General features: G+C 45.5%; 1 protein-coding gene across 2 annotated transcripts in view; it reads right to left on the bottom strand.

The window, feature by feature from the left end:
- col12a1a (collagen, type XII, alpha 1a) overlaps positions 1–26,937 on the bottom strand; it is a 363,032-nt gene that overhangs the window by 114,999 nt on the left and 221,096 nt on the right. For both annotated transcript variants that reach the window (XM_069930690.1, XM_069930692.1), the window contains exons 39-45: positions 22,216–22,362; positions 20,304–20,420; positions 11,119–11,271; positions 9,818–9,892; positions 7,847–7,986; positions 7,204–7,327; positions 1,069–1,212 (exon numbers count right to left, since the gene is read on the bottom strand). In XM_069930690.1, the coding sequence (XP_069786791.1) occupies positions 1,069–1,212; positions 7,204–7,327; positions 7,847–7,986; positions 9,818–9,892; positions 11,119–11,271; positions 20,304–20,420; positions 22,216–22,362 (900 nt within the window). The remainder of the gene's footprint in view (positions 1–1,068; positions 1,213–7,203; positions 7,328–7,846; positions 7,987–9,817; positions 9,893–11,118; positions 11,272–20,303; positions 20,421–22,215; positions 22,363–26,937) is intronic.

Raw genomic sequence — 26,937 nt, 5'->3', positions numbered from 1 at the left:
AAAAGGAAACTGTGCTTGACAAATGTGATAACATGTCTTGAAGTTGCGATCAACACAACAGATAAGGGCAAGTTGATTGGTTTGATGCATTTTGACTTCAGATCGTTCTTGCCTCAAGTTTGCAGAGAAGCACCAAGATTAAAATTAAAGGCCTCCTGAAACATTCATGACAAACTAATTCAGTAGTCCTGTCCGTTGAAGGAAGGCGCAAGGCTTGCTCTTGACTGTGGGACTTCCTTTCTTTGTCAATATTTTTAACAGCATTGAAGTTTCACATCCAAAAATACAGAGTTAAAAGTCAAAAGGATACGTTGCACTTAAATCAGATCATTTCATCCAAAGTTTCCCACATTTTAATCAAACAGATTATATTGCATTGATATTTTATTATATAATAAAAGGAAAATCTAAACCCATGACCAAGAAAGAAGCTGTTTGGCCCAAATAAAAAGGAAGACAGATTCTTATCAGAATGATAAATGACCCCATTAATCAACATATCTCCCTTCATAACAAATCAAAGACCATGAAAGTAACTCAAAGAGGGTCCCCACAGTCTTTGAAAATTTAGATTCAAATCAGAAATTGAGCATCTAATCTTCTCTAAGTTTAAGCATGACATGATGTCACGTGGCCAGAGAGCGCAATGAGGTGGGGTAACGTCCCTCCGTCTGAGCAACACCGCCCGCCTTAGCCCTGAGAGACGTAAAAGCTACTACATGGAGATCAGATGCCATTAGAGTTATGCCACTCTCTCCGACAATACCAAACAAGGCAGATAAAGGCTGAAAATTAACTTTACAAAGTACAGAAAAAAGTTTCAAATACTTCTTTCCAATATTTTCTCAAGACTCTGACATGTCCAGAACATATGAATTATTTGTCCAGTGTTGCATTTATCACAACGAGGAGATACATCTGCTTAAAAATGAAATAGTTTGACTTTGGACATGCGAGCTCTATGGACTACTTTAAATTTGAATGTGGGGCTTTCAAATTTGGTAAAGAGGGGGTAAGACGTATTTGAAAGAGAAGTAGACAGAAGAAGTCACTATCTGCAACACTCACCAGCTTCTTGCAGCACAAGCGCAGGTTTCTTAATCTCATCCTGTGAACGCCCATCAGTCACCACCACGAGCACCTTGGGCACACCCTTCCTCATGCCCTTCGAATGAAGCAAGACTTGATCGTTCAAGAACTTGAGAGCTCGACCTGGCAGATAAAAGGTGAAGGCCATTGGATTGGTGCCTTGCTGTACCATGTTTGTTTGCTCCATTACCATTATGACTCTTTTAAATGTGACCGGCGGGAGAGACCTTGTTCCGGATGGGAAGACTTTTCTGGGCTTTGCACCAAGTGCTGGCATGAAACATTTGCACCTGAGGTTAATGGATGGGTTTAATATGGGTGAACCCATTGCTTATATGCTCTCTTTTCCTTCTCTCTGACTGTAGGAGATGTTTAGGCGATTCCTGTCAGTGGCGAATCTGTCGGCTTTGCAGCAGGCAAAAAGGAATTTCATGTAACATGACATTGTTTTATTCCTATGACAATAAATTGAAGACACCAATGAGTCTTCTAAGTCAATGCTTAGTGGTTAATTGGGTGTAAAATTGGGCGGCATGGACTCGTGGGTCAAAATGGCCTGTGACTGAGCTGCACGTCTAAATTTTTAAAAAGTTAAAATAAAGCAACTACTTATTGCATCAAACAAAAGGAAAGGTCGTAGAAAAATGGTGGTGCAGCTGAGCTGATGACCCAGGTGCAGGAGCGCTGGAAGTGAATCCACGGGCACTCCACATCTCTTTTGCTTCTCTTTCTCTCTTACTGTACGGGACGTTGGGCGACACTCTTTGCCTTGCAGGCAGAAAGCACATTCGTGTAATATTCCATATTCCATACTATTACATGACAATAAAGGAATCTGGAATCTTGAAACAATTCACTTCACTTTTCACAGTGATTGGATGTTACGCTTCTGTCTCTGACAGTCCCTTCTGCAAAAAGAAGAAAAACCATGGTGGGGGTGGGGGGCTCTAGGAAAGTGAAAAAGGCCCTAGGGTGAAATTTAACTTCTCCTCGGCTTTTCTCAGCGACAGGGTAATACTTAGCTGCTTAGGTTACACCACCGCTATTCTGCTCACTCCTTGTTATGGAGACATGTAGAGTGTAAAGCAGACACCCCAGTACAGGCATGTCAGCCCACAATGTCATGCCCACCTGTGTAAACCTGCACCTCAACATGAATGCCATCTGCACGTCCTGCCACCAGAATCCTTAACCTCACATCAACGTGAGCCAGCAGACGGTCAAGGAAGAGTCTCACTTCCAGAGGCGGGTAGCTGATTCATAGAAAATCCTGCAGTACAGGTCAGGCCCTTTGGCCCTCAAATTTGTGCTGACCCTTATTAATTTTAAAAAATAATTAGACATACAGCGCAGTTACAGACCATTTCGGCCCTTGAGCCTGTGCCGCCCAATGGAAGGTTTTGAGCGGAGGGAGGAAACCAGAGCCCTCCCCCCCCCCCCCGGAGAAAGCGCATGCAGAAATGGGGAGAACGTACAAACTTCTTACGACACCGTGGGATTCAAATCCCGGTCCCGATCACTGAAGCAATAAAGGCATTACACTAACCGCTATGTCAATCGTGTTGTCATAAATATTTTCCATCAAAAAAAAGTACTGTACCCTTCCAAGCTCGTAACCCCCACAATTTCTCTTCCACTCATGTGCCTGTCTAAGAGTCTCTTAAATATCCCCATTATTCGAGCCTCCACCACCATCCCTGGCAAGGCATTCCAGGCGCCCTCCACTCTCTGTATAAAAAAACTTACCCCTGACGTCTCCCCTAAACTTCCCTCCCTTCACTTTGTCTAGACATCCTCTGGTGTTTCTGAATCCTGCCCTGGGAAACAGGCGCTGGCTGTCCACCCTATCTATGCCGCTCATAATTATCAAGTCTCCTCTCATTCTTCTACGCTCCAAAGAGAAAAGTTCCAGCTCTGCTAACCTTGCCTCATTAGACTTGTTTCTCAATCCAGGCCACATCCTGGTAGATCTCTTCTATGCTTTATTTTTGGGTTCATATTCCAACAAAAGGGATGGAAACTCTCTGCAAGCTGGCTGACTGTTGACCTTCTTGTTGAATGTGAGCCAAAGATCCTGAAGAATTTTAGCATGTCTGCAATGTCTCTTCCGTCTTTTTTTTAAACAGATGTCATGAGAGATAAAAAAAAAATCTAAAGGACATGGTTTGAGAGTGAAAGGGGAAAGATTTAAAGGGAACATTAGGGGAATCTCTTTATGCAGAAATTGGTTGGGACAATTGGTAAATGGAGGCTTGATTTTTACATTGAAGAACAGTTTGGACATGAACATGTATGGGAGGAGTATGGACAGCTTTGGTTCAGGTGCAGGTCAGTGGCACTAATAATTTGGGATGGAGTAGAAGGGCCAAAGAGCCTGATTTCTGGGCTATAGTGTTCTATGTACCATGGGAATTTTGGAAAGAGAAACACAGAAGTTCTGGGGGAACTCAGCAGGATGGTGGTCTTCCTGGTGAAGAAGGCCGACAGTCTATCACCTTCTACCGACACTGCCCGACCCACTGAGCTCCTCCAGTATCTCAGTTTCCCGACATCTGCAGCTCTCATCTTTAACATGGAATTGTTAATGGACGCAGCATTTGTGGTACTACTCCTGCCCGTGACACTCTCTACCTTATCCATGTCTCTAATCATCTTGTAGACCTCCGTTAAGTCACCTCTCAACCTTCTGCTGCAGAGAAGAAACCTTGCTAACCTTGCCTCATAAGATTATATTTCCCAATCCAGGCAACATCCTGATAAATCTCCTCTGCCCCTTCTCCACAGCTTCCACATCCTTCCTGTAATGAGGTGACCAGAACTGAACACAATTCTCTAAGAGTGGTCTCCACCAGAGATACAGAGAGCTGCAACATGACATCAAAACTCCTAAGGTCAATCCCCTGACTAATGGAGCTCAGCATCCCATAAGCTTTCTTCATGATCCTATCAACCTGCATGGAAATCTTGATTGATCTATGTATTTAAGCCCCCAAGGCCCCTCTGATTTTTCTCACTGTTAAGTAATTTACCATTAACCACGTGCTTTGCCTTCAGGTTTGACCTTGCAAAATGTATCCAGATTGAACTCCATCTGCCAGTTTGCTGCCCAACTCTGCATCCTGTCTCTATCCTGTTGTACCCTACGGCGACCTTCAGCTCCATCCACAACTCCTCCAAACCTTGTGGCATCCGCAAATTTAGTGGTCCATCCTTTCAGAGATTCTCAACTTTTTTTCTTTCCACTCACATCCTGCTTTAAGTAATCCCTATGCCTCTGCGGTTACTGAGGAATTGCTTAAAGTTGTATGTGGGTGGGAAGGGTGAGAATCACTGCTCTAGACCCAATTGTGACTGAAATATTTTGCTGGAGAAAAATTGTCATTGGCCTATTTCCTTTGGAGTTCTGAAACCATGCACATAACGAGTCAATTAGGGATGATTAAAACAGTAATTTCCAAACATTTTTCTTTCCACCCACATCCCACCTTAAGCAATCCCTTATTAATCACAGAGGACTGATGGAATAGGGGTTGCTTAAGGTGGAATGTGAGTTTTGGGGGGGCATTTTGAAAAGCACTGATTTACATCAATCATCATTTAATGAATTCAAAAATTGATAAGATCTCACTTTAGAACAGGGGTCCCAAACTTTTTTGGACCATCCATTCCCTTATTAGATTCCTTGGTACCTCATCAACCCCCAGGCATGGAATCCTTGGGGTGGTGGCAAGTGCTGGATGGGGGGGCAGGAGGGTGCCAGATGCAGGACTAGGGAGAGAGCTGGTGGCTTTGGACACATACCTCCTTCTTCCCAGCTCCGCCACTCTCTACTATTAATAAAACATGGCGGCCAATGAGGCCGGCTCTCGCCAGAGGTTGGCTACCCCTGGCATAGGCCCTATTTTCAAAATGCTCCCCACCCCCACATCCCACACGGCCACTGTTTATTGACCCCCCCTTGGCATTTATCGACCCCTTGGATTGCTTCATCGACTCCCCACCCCGGGGTTGACATTGACCGCTCTGGAGACCCCTACTTTAGAATTATGAGATGGAGAAAAGGACGAAGGAATCAGTCTTGGGTCATGTATCTTTGGACAGAGGTTGACCTCGGTTTTGAGATATCTGACTTAAAGGAGCATTTTTCTGAAGAAATAAATGAAAACAAAATGTTCTTTGTTTGTTGGGGAAATAAAGTTGAAAGAAGCAATTTATCACATTTAATGAGATGCTTCCTTGGGTAAATTGTATAACAATTCTCATTGATAGAATTTGTACTCATCTTGAAGTTACATTTTTCCTTGAAGAATCACACAAATGGATCTGCAATTCAGTCAGATCACGGAGACACAGTCTCTTTAACAAGGCCCGTGTCGCCCTGGTACACATGATCTATTTTTGCCTTTGGAAAGTTATGCCCAAGCCCTGCGGGGAGTTGAGTCTCAGTCATGCAAATGGTCAGACATAACATGTCGGTGACTCACTCTGAAGAGGGCAGGATATGTGAACTCAAATGTTCATGGCTTTCCCTCAGATTAAACCAGAGCTCTGTGCCATAAATGCCTGCATCCCCTTGAAAATGTAACTTGGAATACCATTGTCCTCAGATTATTGTATGCTGAGCTCAGTTTCTGTCAAGGGTGCAGACAGAAAGGCATAAATTGGAAGAGTGCAGAAGACTGCGTTACAGAAGATAGAAAGTTTAACCAATGCAAGGGCATAGACCTTCACCAATGAGAGGACCTGATAACCGAAGGGAAGAGACTGTTCTTGAATGTGGGGACACACAGGAGATGCTGGAAATGGTAGACCTGCTGGAGGAACACAGTGGGCCGAGCGGCACCAGTGGGAGGGGAAGGGTTGGCCTTTTGGGCCAAAACCTTTCATCGCCCTGCTGGAGGAACACAGTGGGCCGAGCGGCACCAGTGGGAGGGGAAGGGTTGGCCTTTTGGGCCAAAACCTTTCATCGCCCTGCTGGAGGAACACAGTGGGCCGAGCGGCACCAGTGGGAGGCGAAGGGTTGGCCTTTTGGGCCAAAACCTTTCATCGCCCTGCTGGAGGAACACAGTGGGCCGAGCGGCACCAGTGGGAGGCGAAGGGTTGGCCTTTTGGGCCAAAACCTTTCATCGCCCTGCTGGAGGAACACAGTGGGCCGAGCGGCACCAGTGGGAGGGGAAGGGTTGGCCTTTTGGGCCAAAACCTTTCATCGCCCTGCTGGAGGAACACAGTGGGCCGAGCGGCACCAGTGGGAGGGGAAGGGTTGGCCTTTTGGGCCAAAACCTTTCATCGCCCTGCTGGAGGAACACAGTGGGCCGAGCGGCACCAGTGGGAGGGGAAGGGTTGGCCTTTTGGGCCAAAACCTTTCATCGCCCTGCTGGAGGAACACAGTGGGCCGAGCGGCACCAATGGGAGGCGAAGGGGTGGCCTTTTGGGCCGAAACCCTTCATCGCCCTCGTACCGTGCTGTCATGTCAACGTGACTGTGGTGAACTGCTATACTCGCGATTACTTGGCTCCACCCCGTCCTGTGACTATACCTGTGGCCCCCTCCCTTTGACCTTGTATCAAGCCTCTAACGCCCTGACCTTTCCCCAGAGAGCCCGGGTCACGACCCTGTAGATAAATTACTCAGTCTCAGCCTCTCGAGTTATTGACTGCATGTCAGTGACCTGGTGCTGGCTGGAAACCGGAGGACATAATTTATTTTTGCAGGGTGGGGAGGGGGGGGAACGATTGTAAAGGAACAAGGACACACCACAGAGAGACATCCCTCTGAACAGAGTGCCACCCTGGGTTGTGTTTTATTCCTTAAAATTTTAAATTAATTTTGTAAATTTTAGAGTTCAGGCATACAGCGTGGTAACAGGCCCTCTCAATCCATGAGCCCATGCCACCCAATTTACACCCAATCGACATATAACCCCTGTATGCTTTTGAACAGTGGGAGGGAGAATGCTTACAGACAGCTTGGGATTCGAACCCCTGGCGCTGTAACGGGGTTGCGACTACTCCTAGGCTAATCGGGATGATCCAAGCTCGCCAACAAGGTAAAACCCATTATCCGTATTGCATCCTACAAAGCACAAACAAATAGAGGCGCAGTATCCCTCCGTACCTGTCTTGGTGTTTCCTCCTTTGTACTGGATCATCTGCAGAGCAGCGAGAACCATTCCTTTGTCGTGATAAGTGTCCAATTTAAATTCAGCTTTTGCATCATCACTGAACTGAACAAGGGAAATCTGTACAAAGAGAGAAGCGGGATCGTAATTTGCTAGAAAGGTGTTGTGAATAACATGTTTTACGCAAATATTTTAGCACATCCCTCAGAAAGCCTTAACGGATTTGAACTGTTGTTACGCGAGAAAATGTTCAGCACATTTTGAACAACTGGTGCTTAAAATACACTTCCAAGCCATTGCCCATATTAAGGAAGTAAATGCAAGCGAGAATGGACACGCAACTTGGCCTAAAAGTAGATATTGAAAGAATTTGATCAAAAGCTTCATCAACACAATAAGATTTTAACAATTTTGCAATAGATACAGAGCCGATTTAAAATAGGAAAAGAGTGAAGTCTCTCGGAAAGGGATCAAGTGATTTTATTTTGAAATAGGAATAGAGAGACCCCAGTCCCTCACGTTGCAAAGTACCACATGTGGGGCAGGGAGAGGACTCTCTCACGTGGGGACAGAGTGTAGTCTCTCATGGGGGCCGAGTGAAGTCTCTCACGTGGGGATTCAGCGAAGTCTCTCACGTACCTGCATTCCATTTGGACTTATGTCATCAAGAGCACCAATGGTGTTGAAACAGAACTGCAAGACCTTGTGGAAGTTTTCATCGCCAATACTCCATGAGCCATCAACCATGAAGACCAGGTCAGCCTTTGCACCTAAGCACACTGATGGTGAAAGGAACACCAGTGAAAACCAACACTCCCTGTTCCCCCTCACCTTGGACGCACATAGTTGCAACACACACTGGAATATTCCTCTTGCTTGGTCCGTAACAGGGCCCTCATAATTTTAAATACCTCGATCAAATCTCCCCTCATTCTTCTACGCTCCAGGGAATAAAGTTCTAACTTATCCATCCTTTCCCTGTAACTCATTTCCTGAAGTCTAGGCAACATCCTAGTAAATCTCTGCACTCTTTCTATCTTATTGATGTCTTTCCTGTAGTTAGGTGACCAAAACTGCACACAAGACTCCAAATTGGGTCTCATCAATGTCTTATACAAATCTACCACAACATCCCAACTGCTGTACGTTAATTTATGAAGGCCAAATTGCTAAAACTTCTGAATGAACTGCTCATACAGACCCTCCATGAGTGTACTATTTATTTAACAATAATATTTATTTATTTTATTATTTATACAGCTCAGGTGTGTTATGTCTTGTTGAGTGTCTGCACTGTTTTGTACCAAGGTCCAGAGACTTGCATAATGGGATTGGGATGATAAATAAAAATCAACTTGAACATAGAACATTACAGGACAAAAAACAGGCCCTTCAACCATTCTAGTCCATGCTGAACTATTTTTCTGCCCAGTCCCACTGACCTGCACCCAGTTCATGGCCTATCCCATCCATGTACCTGTCCAAATTCCTCTTAATCGTTAAAATTGAGCCCACATTCACCACTTCAGCTCATTCCACGCCCCCACCAGTCTCTACGTAAGGAGATTCCTCCTAAGCTTCACCCTTAACCCATGTCCATTGCCTCACACTTCAAATGATCAGCATTCACTCACACTGTTTAGGTGGAGTTTGTGCGCTCTACCTGTGACAGCGTGGGTTTTCTCCAAATGATATTCACATGCCCCAGAGGCAGGCTGGTCAGTCGATTAATTCCCCTTAGCAGTAGAATTTGGTTGGAGCCTGGATCAAAGGCCTAAAACTCTGGTTTTTAAAATTTAAATAGTAACAGTCCATTTCGGCCCACGAGGCCGTACGGCCCAATTACACCCAAATTGACCTACAACCCCAGGCATATTTCGAACGGTGGGAGGAAACTGAAGCCCCCGGGGGAAAACCCACGCAGACCTGGGGAGAATGTACAAACTCCTCACAGACAGCGCGGGATTCGAACCCCGTTCCTGGTTGCTGGCACTTGCCGGTTGTTACATGACCAAATCTAATGACCCATAACATGGTGACCTTGCAATGTAACCTCCAGGATGAGGTCCAACCACAGTCATCGGGACTTTGGGGCCCCTGCTCTTTCTTTTCCTTCAGACACTTTTGACCTATTGAAATTTTCGTGCCCTTTCTGCATTTCATTCAGAAGTATTCCCTTGACCAAAACATGAAATAGAACATAGAACACTACAGCACAGTACAGGCCCTTCATCCCTCTATGTTGTGCCGACCTATATATTCCTTAAAAAAGAAAAAAACCCTCCCTACCTCATCATCCTCCATTTCTCTTCCATCCATGTACCCGTCTACGAGTCTCTTCAATGCCCCTAATGTTCCCTCCTCCACCACCATCGAGGCATTCCAGGCCCCCACAACTCTCTGCATAAAACAAACCTTACCCCTGATGTCTCCCCTAAACTTCCCTCCCTTCACTTTGTACACATGTAGTCTGGTGTTTGCCCTTGGAAACAGGCGCTGGCTGGGAACTGGACGCTTGCAAAGACGTTTCCACCTCTGTGATTGGCCAGTTGAAAGACGATGTTCTGTGTATGCGTGAGGTGGCAGCGGGGACCAGGCCGAAGAGCTCACCTTCACGGGCGGGTGGGATAGTCGGTGGTGGGGGAGGAGACGGTGGCTCTGTCGGAGGTTCTGTCGGACGGACAACTGCAAAGGAAGCAGACAGGCATCTGTAAGTTAAATAACGCCGAGCAGATCGCGGAACGAGCATGTTTTGCACTGGGCTGGCATTTTATTGGCTGGGCTGGTTCCAGAGAGACAACTAGCCCCAACATAAGAATATGACAACAAGAGGCATTAGCCCCTTTTAAACCACAGCCCCTGGGTGGCCCTCCTGGGACCCAGGTGCGATTACTGGGGCAAAGGGGCTTGAAGCACCTTTTAAATTACTGGCGGATTGACCCATTAAATTGCCAACCCGGCAATTTTAAGAGGGATCCCATCCCTGCAATGAAGCGTCATGCACTCACTGGAAATATCTCCGGAAGTTCGGATGCTGGCTGCCCGGTGACACACGCACGCCAGCGCTGACATCACCGGAATAAGTGAGTCGGCCATTTTTATTTTCAAATTGCCCGTGGATGCGACCTAGGTAAGTTTAACTGGATTCCCTGACTCCTTCTGAGGTAGGTCAGGGACCTGGTTGGATTCCAAAGGGGAGGACCGGGTCGAACCCTTTCTAACTGCTGCATAACGGGTGTTAGCAGGGCAAATTGCCCCATTTTACATGGCAGTTTGAAAGGGCCTACTCACTCCTTCACTCCAGTCAACAGTGAGCACATCAAGCTGTAGAAACCTACCTCTGGAAACACGAGAAAGGGCATTCCTTCCCCATGAGATCAATCCAGACTTAGTCATTGTTTCAACAAAAGTAAATTCACAGCTGGACATAAATATGCCCCTCTCCAATGTTAATTCACAGATATTTTTTCTCAGGAGGGTAGTTGGGTCCTATTCCCTTCCTATTCTTGGAACATATCGAACCTGCTCACCTCCAGACCTTTTCTCAGGCAGTGGTGGTGTGCAGCAAGAACAGACGTGGCAGCAAGGGAACGGGGAATTGAAATGGGCGGCCACTGGTGAGATCCCTGCCTCTGCGGCGGACAGAGCCAAGGTGCTCAGCGAGGCGATCTCCCAGTCTGCGTTAAGTCTCTCCGACGCAGAGGAGGTGACAGGAGGAGCACCGGATGCAGTAGACAACCCCTGCAGATTCACAAGTGTTGATTCACTTGGAAGGGCTGTTCGGGGGGGCTCCCGGATGGTGGTGAGGGAGGAAGTGCGGGCGCAAGTGTGGCACTTCCTGCAGTCACAGGGGTTGGTACCGTCCCTCCATCCGTTCTGTAAAGTGTGTTAAAGTCTGCACGAGTACTGACCTGTTCGTTCTCGCACATTAATTCCGGGCCCTTCCAGGTTTGGGAGCTGACTGTAAACAACAGCATCATAAAGAACATCTGGAGATAACCCTTTGAAACAGTAGCTGGTTTCAGCGCCATTAATTGTAATTTCTTGCCGTCCGGCGGAATAACCTTCAAAATAATCAGAATGAGTTTAGTTGATGAAGGGGCTTCAGCCCGAGATGTCCTGCTCAACCTGCTGAGTTCCTCCAGAGGATTGTGTTAGAACATAGAACACTGAGGCACGTACAGGCCCTTCGGCCCTCAATGTTGTACCCACCTACATATTCCTACCAAAAATAAAACTAAATCCCTCCTACCTCATAAGCCTCTTCTTCCATCCACGTAACTGTCCGAGAGCCTCTTCAATGCCCCTCATGTTCCAGCCTCCACCACCATCCCTGGGGAGGCATTCCAGGAACCCACCACTCTCTGTGTTAAAATCTTTAACCTGATGATCCCCCTAAACTTCCCTCCCTTCACTTTGTACAGATGTCCTCTGGTGTTTGTAATTCCTGCCCTGGGAAACAGGTGCTGGCCGTCCACCCTATCTATGCCTCTCAGAATCTTTGTAGACCTCTATCAAGTCTCCTCTCATCCTTCTACGTTCCAAATAAAAATGCCCCAGCTCTGCTAACCTTCCCTCATAAGACTTGTTTCCAAATCCAGGCAACATCCTGGGAAACCTCCTCTTGCACCCTCTCCATAGCTTCCACATCCTTCCTATAACGAGGTGACCAGAACTGAACACTGTGTGATCTTACCAGAGATTTGTAGAGTCGCAACATGACCTTTGGACTCTTAAATTCAATCCCCTATTAATGAAGCCCAACATCCCATAGGCCTTCTTAACTATCCTATCAACCTGCGCGGCGACCTTGAGGGATGTATAGATTTGAACCCCCAAGGTGCCTCTGTTCATCCACACTCTTAAGTAACCGACCATTAACCCTAGACTCGGCCTTTTGGTTTGTCCTTCTAAATTGCATCACCTCAGACTTATCCAAATTGAACTCCATCTGCCACTTCCCCACCTGACTCTGCATCCTGTCTACGTCCTTTTGTCTCCATCCTCCACTCCTCCAACCTTCGTACCTTCATAACTGTGAGACGATGGGGAAAGCAGGGGGGGTGTGGGTTTAACAAAAGCCAGAGAAGTTGATATTAATGCCATCCGGAAGGAGGGTGCCCAGTCAGAAGATGAGGTGCTGTTCCTCCATTTTACAGGTAGTCTCCGTCTGGCAGGATAGGGTTGTAAGGAGAGCATCTGGCATATTAGCCTCCATAAATCAAAGTACAGGAGTTGGGATGTTATGGTAAAATTGTACAAGACATTGGTGAGGCCAGATTTGGAGTACTTTAGTTGCCAAACTACAGGAAAGATACTTATTGCTTCAGAATGAAGCCCAAAACTAAATGTTCTTTTCAGACACCATTAGGTTTCATTTGCACATCTGTGCAAAGTGAAGGGAGGAAAATTAAAGGTTTTTAAACTTTTAAACTTAAATTTTAAATTTAGACATACAGCATGCTAACAGGCCATTTTCGGCTTACCAGCTCATGCTGCCCAATTACAACCCTCGGTACATTTTGAAAACCCACGCAGACACGGGGAGAATGCACAAACTCCTCACAGTCAGCGCCGGCTTCGAAGCCCCGTCCTGATCAGTAGCGCCGCAACAGCGCTGCGCTAAATCGTCCCATTAAGGGGAGACATCAGGGGTAATTTTTTTTTAACACAGTGCTTGGAATGTCTTGCCAGGGATGTTGGTGGAGGCTAAAACATTAGAGACATTTAAGAGACTCTTATGGATGAAAGAAAAATAGAGGGTGATGAGGTAGGGAGGATTCAGTTGTACTTTGGGGGAAATATACAGGCTGGCACAACCTCGAGCACTGAAGGGCCTGTACTGTGCAGTAATGTCCACGTTCTATGCCCTTTCTCTTATATTGGTTAACAAATGAGTTGGCAAATATTAAAAGACCATGCTAGTGAAGGGTAATTGGTTATAGCTTTCAATGCGCACTTCATTTTCCTGTTTTTAACATTCCTGAGGCTTTGTTGTGAATTAAGACCACGTGGAAACAATAGAACAGCTGCAAACATCGCAAGGCCTCTCCCAGATCATAAAGGCCAAAGCACTGAAATTGCCTTTTACTCTCAATGCTGTTCTAAATGATTCCTGTGTCTCAGCCCTTATTCAGAAAATGGATGCTAAAAATATCATCCTTTCGAATAGATAGAAATTCAGGAAAGACTGTGTGGGGTGGCACGGCTGGCATAGCCATTAGCGCAACGCTGTAACAGCACCAGCGATCCAGACCAGGGCTCGAATCCCATGCTGTCCTGCGTGGGCTATCTCCTGGGGCTCCAGTTTCCTCCCACCGTTTTGACAGGTCCCGGAGGTTGCAGGTCAATTGGGTGTGATTGGGCAACACGGGCTCATGAGCCGGAAGGGCCTGTCACCGGGCTGCATGTCTACATTTAAGTTTAAATTTAAAAATTTAACTTTCTTTCATGCTTCAGCATTTTTTTCAATAAGTGAACTAATTTTGAAATGGCTTCAACTACAGTGAGAAAGACCTTCTGTACCAGCACTGTTCCGTTAACACAAGAGTGAAGAATCTTCGTCGGAAATTGCCCTATGGTGGCGCAGGGAAGTTTGGCACCTATTGATCAGTTCCAAAATATTTCTACATGGGGTCCATATGCTAAAATAATGAAATTAAAAGTATGATTTTATTAATTTACTTTTCCTGATCAGTGAAGTTTTCCCTGATGCATTTGAGGTCTCTGAATGCCAACGGATGGAATCCGAATTAATTATTTGCAATCATTTTATAATGAAATATCATATATTTTAGTTTTGGGATAAGATTAGTCTGGGGGAGGAGGGTGGGTTTGTAGTAGTTAGTTGTTCTTTAGTTTTTATATTTAAGTATTTCAGATTTTAGTTTTTATATATATGTAGCACATATTTGTTAATATTTTACTGAGTTCCTATGGTAATAATGTTCTTAATTCTTGACATTATATACGTTGAATAAATAAAATATTCAAAATATTTCTGCATTTCCCAGGACAACATCTTAAATATTCATCAAGCCCTCTCGCTAGTCTTTTGGGTCGTACTGGGCGATTCTTTTTCCCCAAAGGTTGATCTGAGGAAGAAGCCATTTTGACAGCTCAACCACTTGCATCATTCATTTCGCCATCTCCATTTATTTTGATTACTGGTGTCTCCCGACAGAACGCCAAATAACATTGGAGCCGTTCTTTGCACTTGATCGACTCTCAACCTGGGCTCATCATTCCGAATTCTGCTGCAGTGCCAAGGCAGCCAATGAACTGGAACATCTTTTTGGATGAGATAACAGTGTCCATTTCCTGAATCCCAATCAAAGCCGTGTTTTTTTTTCAGTATACATCTCAATCTTCTGAACTTCGTGAGAAGTTTGAGGAGATATGGCGTGCCACTAATGACCCTTGCAAATTTCTACAGGTGTATCGGGGAAGGCATTTCAGCTCGTGGCGCCGCTATCTGGTACAGAGGCGCCAATGCACAGGGCCAGAAAAAAAAACTACAGGGAGTGGTGAACTCAGCCAGCGCCATCACTCCATCGAGGACATCTACAAGAGGCGGTGTATTAAGAAAGCAGCCTCCAACCTCAAGGACCCTCACCGCCCAGGCCATACCTTCCTCATGCTGCTGGGAAGGAGGTACAGGAGCCTGAAGACAAAGACTCAACGGCACCAAAACTGCTTCATCCGCTCCGCCATCAGATTCCTGAGCAGGCAATGAACCACAGACACTCTCCACCTTCTCTTCTTCTGCACTAATTTATTTTTAAATGTAATTTGTAGCCATATTTGCACGGTAATGAACCCTCAAAACAATAAATTTGGTGTCATGTTTCTGAATCTGATCCAGCTTGTTTCTCCTCCCATACAGACAACCTTCCATTTCTGTCGTACCCTTTCCCTGACTTCCTGATCATCCTCAAACATAAGTGCTCTATGAATATATGTCCTCATCACCACATTTTTAGAGCAGTCATTGCTCCCAAATGAACCTGTCCTTTTGTGTGGTGGAGCCCTGCACCTCGGACGCATGTCAAGATTCAATGTTCCTTTCTTGTCGCGTGTATAAATACACTCAATGGTTTAATTTTGTTGGCCAAGGACACAGACTAAGATTCAGTACATTGTTCTTACTTCCCTGTTACTGAACATTCAAATTATTTTACTCCACAATACATTGCGGTGTGAACTTACCACTGGAGGATCTGGCCCAATGGTTCTCAACCTTTTTCTTCCCTCTCACATCCCACTTTAAGTAATCCCTAGGCCATCGGTGCTCTGTGATTAGTAAGGGATTGCTTAAGGTGGGATGTGGGTGGGAAGGGAAGGTTGTCTCCTCCCTAATTGACTCGTTATGTGGACAGTTTCAGATCTTCAAAGGAAATAGGTCAATGACAATTTTTCTCAAGCAAATTATTTCAGTAACAACTGGATCTAGAGCAGTGATTCTCAACCTTCCCTTCCCACTCACATCCCACTTAAGCAATCCCTTACTGATCACAGAGCACCGATGGCCTAGGGATTACTTAAGGTGGGATGTGGGTGGGAAGGGAAGGATGTCTCCTCCCTAATTGACTCGTTATGTGGACAGTTTCAGATCTTCAAAGGAAATAGGTCAATGACAATTTTTCTCAAGCAAATTATTTCAGTAACAACTGGGTCTAGAGCAGTGATTCTCAACCTTCCCTTCCCACTCACATCCCACTTAAGCAATCCCTTACTAATCACAGAGCACCGATGGCCTAGGGATGACTTAAAGTGGGATGTGAGTGGGAAGAAAAAGGTTGAGAACCACTACTTTAGGATTACTTCAGGTTCGGAAAAAGGAAAATACAGAAAGCGGTTCAAGAGTGCAGCAATTCCATCCAGAGGTAACAAGCAAATGGACGAGGGATGCAGCAGTAGAAAGTCAAACGTAGCAATTGGACGATAGTGTGGGGATGGAGGTCGGTTTAGACAATGGAGGTCAGTGATATTGGTGATACAAGGATGCTTCATGCAGAGCTGATCCAGGCCCTTGTCTGGCCTCTTAGATGTAAGAGGAGCAGGAAGATTTTCCCAATCTCCTGACGTCTATTTGTCCCGGAATCAACACATTATTATAATGCTGTTTCCAGAGCTGATTGTGTGAGAATTAGCTGGAGTGTTTCCCGAGTAACTTTAGAAGGGTTTCATTGACATTAAGAGCTTAGGGAAGTCCATAGGTGGTTTCACATCAAATTTTTGGGGGCATCAAATTTCACCAAGAAGCAAACCCCACTTCAAATAAAGGTATAACTCAACTTGGACATAGCGTAAAGCTTTCTCAACACTATTCTAGAACTGAGGCACTTCCATAACCTCAGAAGCACTTTTTAAAAAAATTTATAGCTCTCATTTTCTGTGCCATTGCTTATTTAATGCTAATTCAGGACAGATTTATATCAATGACTTGAATAGCACCAGGGACTAAATCTTCTGGTCTGGTTTCACATAGAATCGTACAGCACAGAAGAAAGTTATTTGGCCCAGACACTGTTCTGGCTTTCGGAAAGAAATCTTCAATTAGTCCTGCTCCCCGCTCTTTCCCCAAGGACCTGCACACTTCTCCTGTTAGAACATGGAAACAGACCACTCGACTTGTAGCTGCGTTTACCCTCGTGTGATGTCCAACCTGTTCCAAAATCAGTCATTTTAAACGCAATGTTAATTTGGAGACGCCGTCGTGTAACAGGCCCTTCTAGCCCAGGGTCACCCGATTCCACCCACATGGCCAATCAACCCCCATGCGTCTTTGGAACGTGGGAGGAAACCCAACCCGGTCACGTTGGGGGAGAACGCGCATTATTTATGTAACTGAACAAAGTTTGATTCCGCCTTTTGCAAATTAAGTCTGAGTATTAATAACACGTGATGACAGTTTCATGTGTTCCTAACTCGGCACTGGACAGGAATTAATTTCCATTTTAATCTCTTGGTTGCAAGAACAAGGATGAGTTATTCCAGCAATGATTAATTGTCTCAGCGTCCACACTATTCCAAAATGGGTCTACTTCCATGAGTCATAACCCTGGTCTCCAGATTTCTTACAATTCCCCTGAGTGTTAGCAGATGGTTTCAAGTTCCGGAAGTCTTTATCGTAGCGAGCTTTTACATATTTATACATTGTACGTTGCGGTATATAGAGTCAACAGCTTCTACCCTTTGAACTGCTGGAGTTAATATTGAGAGGGGAGCAGCTAAAAATAAGCAAATGTTGGAGATTTTTTTTGTCAATTTAGGTATCTCCTCGTATGTTTCTTTTCTCTTGTGAAAGAATGCAGGGAGTCCTGATCCACAAACTTCTCGTGGGACTTCTCCCAAGTCAGTAACTATTTATCATATATGGGCAAAGACTTTCGGCTGGAGTGCAGTCAAACCACAGCCCTGTGACTGAAAATTGGTACCAGTGCTTAATCCCCTGCACCATCTGATCTCCCCCCCACCCCCCCTTTTATTCCTGGCCGTGGGATGTCTTATTAATTCTTTCCAGTTACGTTGAGTCACTGACAAAACATAACATTCCCCTGATGGAGCTGAAAGAAAATTAACTGTCACTTTATCCCAGTGGTTCTCGACCTTTTCTTTCCACTTGCAGAGCACCTTAAGTAATCCCTGACTAACCACAGTACACCTGCAGCACGGGATGCTCTAAGTGGTTAGTGAGGGTTTACTCAATTGCGTGAGTGGAAAGAAAAAGGTTGTGAACCACTGCTTTAATCCCATCAGATCACACAACTCCCGAGCCACTGTTCGCCATGGTGCAGGTGTTGCTGTCCTGTTCCCCAGCTCCAGTGACCTGGGTTCATTACAGCGTGACCACTCTCTGTCACGAATGGTGATTATTTGTCTGCCTTATGCCAGAAGATATAATATTATGGTTTTTTTTTAAAGTTAGACATACAGCAATGTAACAGGCCCTTTCGTCCCACGAGCCTGTGCTGCCCAGTATCACCCAATTGATCTACAACCCTCAGTACGTTTTTGAGTGGTGAACCCCTGGGGAAAACCCACGCAGACACAGGGAGAATGTGCCAACTCCTGACAGACGGTACCAGATTTGAACCCTGGTCCCAATCGCTGACACCGTAATGGTGTTGCACTTAACCGCTGCGCTGTGTTTTGCCCGTGTTCCGTAATATTACGTCACAATAAAGAAATCTTGATTCTCGAAGCAGGTCCTTCGGCCCAACTTCTAAAAGATTTTCCACCTACACTCACTCACTCGCCCCCCCCCCCCCCCCCACCACCGACTTGCTTGCATTCGTCCTGTACCCCTTTAAACACATTCTACCCATGTATCTGTCCAAACATTCCTTCAACGTTTGGCGGTACAGTCGGCGTTGCGGTTATCACCACGCTATTACAGCACCAGCGAATGGGACCGGGGTTAAAATTCCGCGCTGTCTGTAAGGAATTTGTATATTCTCCCCAAGTCTGCGTGGGTTTCCTCCGGGGGCTCTGGTTTCCTCCCACCATTTGAAACACACCAGGGGTGAAGGTTAGTTGTGCGTAAATTGTGCGGCATGAGCTCATGGGCTGAAAGGGCCTATCACCGTGCTGTATGTCTAAAAAAATCTGTTTTAAATGGGTGCGCAAGTTATGATTCAGATGCATATATCTACTTCCGACCAGTATAGATGCAGAGAGGTGAAAAATATCTGATGAGAAAGAAATTAAATAAAGTTAAAAAAGGCTTCAGAAATGAGAATCCTTATTTCAGAGAAGCTGGGATATCTCCGCAGAAACAGAGATATTGAGAGGAAATCCCATTGAGGTACTTCGAGTTAAGTAGGGCCTCATTACACTGTACAGAATAATAAACTTGACAGCACAAGGAACCATAAGAAAAAGAATGTTAGACTTGCACAAGTACTTCAGTTATGGTTCAGATACGTAGATCTACTTCCAGAAAGTGCGGAGGCAAAGGGGCTAAAACATCTGAGGATAATGAAGGAAGATAACTTCAAAAGAACCAAAGTTGTGGAGAAAAATCTTCATGCAGTTCATTGAAATTGGATTCATTTCTGAGGCATAAAGGAGAACGGGATAAGTAAATGGTGGGAAACATCTGCAGGTTGTGGTGGGGGTGTGGGACCAGTGGACTGCCGTTGAATCGAGTCACCACAGACTCAATGTGCTGCTTAGGGTGGATGTGGAAATGATGTTCCCAGCAGTAGGAGAGTCTAGGACCAGAAGGCACAGCCTCAGAATAAAAGAACATCCTTTTAGAACTGGTTTCAAACTTTTTCTTCCCACTCACATCGGTGTCATCGGTGCTCTGTGATTAGTAAAGGATTGCTTAAAGGGCTTATGGGAAGGGAAAGTTGAGAATCACTGCTCTAGACTCAATAGTTACTGAAATATTTTGCCTGAGAAAAATTGTCATTGCCCCATTTCCTTTGGAGTCTTGAAACCGTGCACATAACAAGTCAATTAGGTACAAATAAAACAGTTGCTTTCAAACTTTTTCTTCCCACCCACATCCCACCTTAAGTAATCTCTTACACAAATCACAGAGCACTGACGGTGTATGGAATACTTCATGTGAGGAGAAATTTCTTCAGCTGGAGAGGGGCGGAATCTGTGGAATTCGTTGCCACAGACGGGTGTGGAGGCCAAGTTCTTGGGAGTATTTAATGCGGACGGTGATAAGAGTCTTGATTAGTGAAGGTGTCAAAGTTATGGGGAGAAGGAAGGAGAATGGTGGTGGTGGGTTGAGAGGAAAAATATATCAGCCGCGGTTTGCATGGCGCAGCACCCGATGGGTCGTATGGCCTAATTCTGCTCCTACGTCATGAATCCGCAGTCTTTTGCTGACTGGTTGGTTCCCTTCTCTGCTGCAATCTTTCTGAGATAACAGATAGATTCAAATGCAAAGATTTTAAATTCTATTTTCATCTGGGGCAGGAGCCAATAAAGGTCAGAGAGGATTCAGCTACTGAACAAGTGAGGCACGGTAGGAATTGGGATACAAACAGAGGATTTTGGAGACAGGGAGGATATATTTCGAAGCAGCAGCTTTGTTAAAGTTCAGAAATCCTTCATGTTTCTTTATAATTACCATCAACTGGTTTCAGCTTTATCCTGTAGGAGGTGGCTTCCCTGTGAGGGTTCCACTGGAGGCAGAAACTGTCCCAGTCTACATTGTACGTGTTGATCCCTGTCACGTTCAGGTACACTGGTAGACGAGAGAAAGAGGGAGAGAGAAAAAAAAATTATTGCTTGTTTAGAACAAATCAAATCCGGCCGAGCTGTTACCAACCATATGAGGATTTGTGACAATGTTCTGAGAATGGCAGTGACTGCGGAGGGGAAGGTGAACGTCCATTCAGTTCACCTACTATCATCCTGAGAATGGCATGCCACCACTCCTCAGGGGTCACTGAGTGACCAATACAGTCAGTCATCAATTAGGATACCTCCTACCTGGACACAAGAGAGAGAAAAATCCCCAGCGAAGGAGGAATTTGAGGACCGTGCGTCTCCAGTCAGCAATTCCACACTACCACGCTAAACCCACCACATCATTACCTCACATGCTGAATGCTGGAAATCGAGCATCCGGATTGAACAGAGTAAATAATCCACACCACCCGGCGCCTGCTCTATTCTTGCTGCTGCCATCAGGAAAAAGGTCTAGGAGCCACAAGACTCACACCACCAGGTTCAGGAAAAGCTCCACCATCAGACTCCTCAACGACAAACTCAATCGGAAGCCCCTTTTCCCACTGGCATCCCAGTTAAATGGTTGTGTCCTGGGAATAGGAAGCCCCTTGTGCTAAGTCCACTTGGCCACCTTTAACTGGGACACTAATTACTTTTCCACCGAACACAACCCATCCCCGGGGGATTGGAGTTTTCTACCTTCAACTGGGAACGGGTGACTCTCTGCTGCCCCTTTCGTCAACAAACCGGTGTCAGCAAATGTCGGGGATATGCAAAGGGGTAGAGGCGGTTAACCCCCCAGCATGAAATGACATCATTTGACGCTGGCGTTCGGTCAATGTCACTTTCCCAGTTAATTCTTGGGACAGGGCACCCATGGAAAAGGGGATGGAGGCTCATTCAAGGATTCTTACTTGTGCCCTTTATTGATTTACAGTCTGTTCACGGAATCTTTTTATTCGCTCTGTAATGCACAGTTTCTTTGGATTCGTTATCTGCTATAGTTAACTCAAATGCCATTTTGCATGGTTCACCCTTCACAATGTTCCACTGAAATTTCTGTCTGATGGATGTCCTGCAGAAGTCTTCATCAAATTTCCTCGCTATCGACTGCACCAGCAATGGTAATGCCCACCCAACCTCTGAATTGTTTTGCACAAATCACTTGCACGCACAATTAATTAGGGTCCCTGCTCTGACACATCCAGTGCAATACTAATCACGCACTTGAAGGGAAGGTAATATTTCAAATTAGCTTTGCAAAATAGTTCTGCTACAGTGCAAAAGGGGTGATTAAAGTGGCAACTGATGCAAAGCCACCCCTGTGACATGAATGACATTCGATTTTCCAAAGTGCACCCCCCGCCCTCCCCCCACCGGGATCTGCAAGACCCAGCCATGCGCCTCTACCAGCCACACAGAGAGGGAAGCTTCCACCTACTGATCTTCGATAGCAGAGCATTTCGTTACTGATAAGTTCGAGAGGTGAGATACAAACCAGGGGACATGGGTTAAGGGTGAAAGGGGAGAAATTGAGGGGGTGCAGTTTCTTCAGACAGGGAGTGTGGAATGAGCTGCCTGCTGAGGTGGTGAACGTGGGCTCAGTTTAACATTTAAAAAGAATAGGAGGGGTATGGACTGGGTGCAGGTCAGTGGGACGACACAGAATAATAGCTCACCAGAGTCTACAGGGAATGTAGATCCTGATTTCTATGCTGGAATGTTCTAGAAGACATAGGTGACCGTACACCAAATAAGATGAAAGACCCACTGCTTGTCTCAGTAAAATGCCCCTCATATCAACTCACAGGTGGTGCCTTGGCCTGTCAAAGCTTCACTGGTTCCTGATTCGTAAGTGGCGTAGACTTTCACATCATATGGTGTGCCAGGCTTCAGGTTCTGAGGCGTGTAGGATGTCACATCTCCGACAAACACCTCCATTCTCTCGTCGGTACCTGGAAGAGTCCGCCGCCACCCAAGTTAAGCTTTGTTAAAAGAAAACCAGAGGCAGAGAAGCAAAAGTCAAACGTGCCGGGGAAACTCTGCGTCCTTGGGAAAGGTAACCAATGTTTCGGGCCTGGAGCCCTTCCTCAGGTGGAAGCGAAAGCAGGCAGATGCCTGAATAATTAGGTGGGGTGGCAAAGTTGGTGGGGGGGGGGGGGGGGGGGAAGAGAAGGAAGGAGGGGCAGAGGGAGGAGCACAGGCTAACAGGAAGGAGGATGGAACAGAAAAAAGCGGAGTCCTGATAAGGGATGTGGATAAACATTTTATCAATTATGCCAAAAGACTGGAGTTACTGGATGACAGGCTTTTGTTACCATTAAACTGGACACTGGCCCGATTCCTGGACTGAGGGAGGGACTTGGGTGTAACCACCATTATTGGGGAAGTCCAGGGGGAGGAGTTACAAAGGGGAGGTAGGCCAGGTGTACACAAAAATACAGTGCCTGTGGCAAAACAGCATCATACCATGGCATCTGGACAACGGTCACTAACATAATTGGCAAACAGTCCATTTTAATACACAAGGGAAACACGAACGTCTGAAGGCACCTTGCTTGAGGTGAAACCCAATGCTGGAGAAACTTAGCAGGTTACTCTATATAGACAAAGACACATAACCAACGTTTTGGGCTTGAAACCTTCCTCAAGGTTCATCTTAATACAGCATCTGTTCAGTGAGATATTATTTGCAAGCTAAATTGTAGCCTCAACCATCATCAGGGATGTTAACAGTGGTTATTGAGGCATTCTTCTTCAAGTTAAACATAACCAAGTTTTTAATGTACAAAGACTCGTAATAAACTTCTTGATGTTATTTTCAATGGGTTTCTTCCACGATCTAATCCTATTTTCTGTAGCAGCCTTTTTGTCGTTCTATAAATATATGTGTTTGCAGAAACAGATTTCAGAGTCGGAGAGCAGTGGAAGCTGCCGTGATCTATCATGTGAAATTAAAGGGCCCTTCACGGTTAGCCTAGCGATTAACGCAACACTGTTACAGCGCCAGCAACATGAATTTGAATCCAGCGCTGTCTGTAAGCCATTTGTACGTTCTCCCCATCTCTACGCGGGTTTCTTCTGGGCACTCCACTTTCCTCCTAAAACTTACTGGGCTTGTAGGTTAATTGGGCCGGAGGAGCCTGTGATCGTGCTGTGTGTCTAAATTTAAAATATTAAGTTAAAATCTGTGAAACAATACGAGAAGTCTCTGATCGGTTAATTTTGTTGATGGGAGGAGAGGGTAGCTTGCTGAATGGAGAGAGAAGGAAAAAGGTTGGGGAACTTGAGGAAAGGGGGAAAAGGGATAGGGAGGAGAGGGACTTGAGGGAAGGGGTTTGACAAAAACTGGAGAAGACAAAAGCTGGCATTTACTGAAAATCTGTGTTACAACCTCAGACAGGTAGAAATTATTTTGGACATATTTCCAGGTCAGTCTCAAATTGGCCCTTGCCTGTCAAACTGGTTAGGGTCAAGTCTTAAACCAGTGGACCTCAACCATTTTTGGTCTGGGCCCACCTGGCTTCTGGCCTAACATCCCATGGCCCACTAGTGACAATGACTGAGCAACATTTTCAGGTCAAAGGCAGCTCTGGACAGGGCCGGCGCTACCATTAGGCCAATTAGGTTTCCATCTAGGGCGCAGACCTCAGAGGGGCGCTGTTGAATGATGCGGTTCTGGTTAACGCGCTACAAGCACGCGTGTTAGTCTGGTAAGGCAGAGGGAGGAAGTGGTAGAGGGAACGTCAAACATCACATCAGGTATTGCAACTGGTCAGCACCCCATAAACCCCCACGCTCAGCTCGGCCTAGAGGGCAAAATAATCTGGCACTGGTCCTGGCTCTGTAAGAAACACACCTTTATCTAATTTAAAGTACCTTAGTCATCATTTTTAAAGACCCATAATGAAGACTGTGGCCTACCAGTGGACCATGGCCAACTAGGTGGGAAACACTCCCTTAGATGCCTAACATCTTCCCTGGTGAACTTTCCAAAGAGGAAAATTTCAAATCAATGGTCATGCATTGGGCATTCCAAAATATTTATATATATATTTCTTGGCTTGGCTTCGCGGACGAAGATTTATGGAGGGGTATGTCCACGTCTGCTGCAGGCTCGTTGGTGACTGACAAGCCCGATGCGGGACAGGCAGGCACGGTTGCAGCGGTTGCAAGGGAAAATTGGTGGGTTGGGGTTGGGTGTTGGGTTTTTCCTCCTTTGTCTTTTGTCAGTGAGGTGGGCTCTGCGGTCTTCTTCAAAGGAGGTTGCTGCCCGCCGATCTGTGAGGCGCCAAGATGCACGGTTTGAGGCGAGATCAGCCCACTGGCGGTGGTCAATGTGGCAGGCACCAAGAGATTTCTTTAGGCAGTCCTTGTACCTCTTCTTTGGTGCACCTCTGTCTCGGTGGCCAGTGGAGAGCTCGCCATATAACACGATCTTGGGAAGCCGATGGTCCTCCATTCTGGAGACGTGACCTACCCAGCGCAGTTGGATCTTCAGCAGCGTGGACTCGATGCTGTCGGCCTCTGCCATCTCGAGTACTTTGATGTTGGATATATGTGATTATTCTATACTGTGTGTTATGTGTGTACTGTTATGGGGTATGATATATATTATAATATTTAAAAGAGATAGATTGTTGGGGTTTCGTGTAGGTCACTTCACAGAGTAACACTTCACAAAAGACATCTCATTTGAAATGCAAGAGCTTTGCATAAGCAGAGACTTCAGATCCACACAGTAACTTTACAGAAACTTTGGAGACGGCCTATGGAGACTTCACAAGTAGGTGTTAATTGGACTCATGTTGTGGAGTAAATGGACTATTGTCTTTAAAACAACAGATGCCCAGGCAGAAACGGATTTCTGTGCCAGCAATCATGTGGTTTTGAAAACAGAGAGAGAATTCAGTTCTTATAGTAGCTTTTGGAGGCTGTAATATGGCAAGCTGGCAGGCTTGTTAAAGACTCCATTCTGAAGATAGGTTCTGAGTTCAGCCTGTTGAAAACCCTGATGGTCCTTACAAGAGGAAACGGCTGGATAGAGTGTTTCTCATGAAATCAGGGAAACAAGAGGAACTCCGTGGTGACCAGGAAGAAGAGGTGATCGTCTGGAAAACCCATGATGGGGCAAGTTTCTTCAGCAAGACACTGAAATGACTGGTCGGAGGAAATCAGTTTGTGTGGGTGCAACGAGCAACAAATTTCTCTCTGAAACCACCAAGATCTTTCCTGAGCGGGAACCATTTAGGTTTAATCACCAGAGCCTGGTAAAAATTCCTAAATGTTAAAATTTGTGCACAGTATAAAGAATTGCATGATACCGGTGAACTTGGAGGAGATTGGACTGTGAATCAAAGAACTTTCCTGAACAGATCCACGTTACATGCACGTGCGCTTAGAGATTAGAAGGGGGGTTGAAGTTAATAGGAACAAGTTAAAGTTTGATTCTGTTTTTATGTTTAAAGAAAATTAAAAGCAACTTTTAAGTAACTATTTGTCTTGGTGAATTTCTATTGCTGCTGGGATTTGGGGTCCGCTGGACTTGTAACAGTATGCACATGCATCGAGGTCTGGAGAAACACTGATTTGTCTGGTTATAAATGTACACAGTCAGATGATAGCAAAACATGAATTGAACACAGGAATGGCAAGGGAAAATGGTGGCAGTCAGTAAAACTGGGTTAAAAACACACCGGACTGCTGGAGGAACTCAGCTGGTCTTTCAGTGTCCAGAGGAGACAACAATATATTACCAACGTTTTGGGCCTGAGTCCTTCTTCAAGGAATAAGCAAAGAATAAACACAAAGAACAGGATATTTCATAACAGAGACTCCTCCAGACCAACAAAAGGTGTTAATCCAGAGGTTCTCAACTTTTTTCTTTCCTCTCACATCCCACTTTAAGTAATCCCTATGCCATCAGTGTTCTGTGATTAATAAGAGATTGCTTAACGTGGTATTTGGGTGGTAAGAAAAAGTTTGAAAACCATTGTTTTAATTGTCCCTCATTGACTCGTTATGTGGACGGTTTCATAACTCCAAAAGAAATGGGTCAGTGACAATTTTTCTCAAGCAAATTATTTCAGTAACAATTGGGTCAAGAGCAGTGTTATCTGTGTGAAAGGAGATAGAAGGAAAAGGGAGGTGAACAGAGGTGGGGAAGACGTTGTGGGGGGTGGGGAGAGGAGGGGAGTGTTTAACAAAATCCAGAGAAGTCGATATTAATGCCATCTGGTTGGAGGGTACCCAGACGGAAGATGAGGTGTTGTTCCTTCAGTTTGCGGGTGGTCTCAGTCTGATCCAGATAGGTCAGCGAGGGAATGGGACGGGGAATTGAAATGGAAGATATTGGGTTGCACAATTGCATGTTTCTTCTCAAATTCACAGTAAGATGGACATTTATCTCGATGAACTACAGAAATACAGCAAATAGAGTTCTCACTCGATGTCAACTACTGAACAGGGTCTTAATTGTTTTGTTTACATTTGTGGATGGTTTAAATGCTATTTCATGTGCCTGGGGCAAG

The sequence above is a fragment of the Narcine bancroftii genome, chromosome 4 (genome assembly GCF_036971445.1).
Source record: "Narcine bancroftii isolate sNarBan1 chromosome 4, sNarBan1.hap1, whole genome shotgun sequence".
Classification (NCBI taxonomy): domain Eukaryota; kingdom Metazoa; phylum Chordata; class Chondrichthyes; order Torpediniformes; family Narcinidae; genus Narcine; species Narcine bancroftii.
The sequence above is the reverse complement of the archived record's forward strand: the minus strand, read 5'-3'. Positions and strand labels throughout refer to the sequence as shown.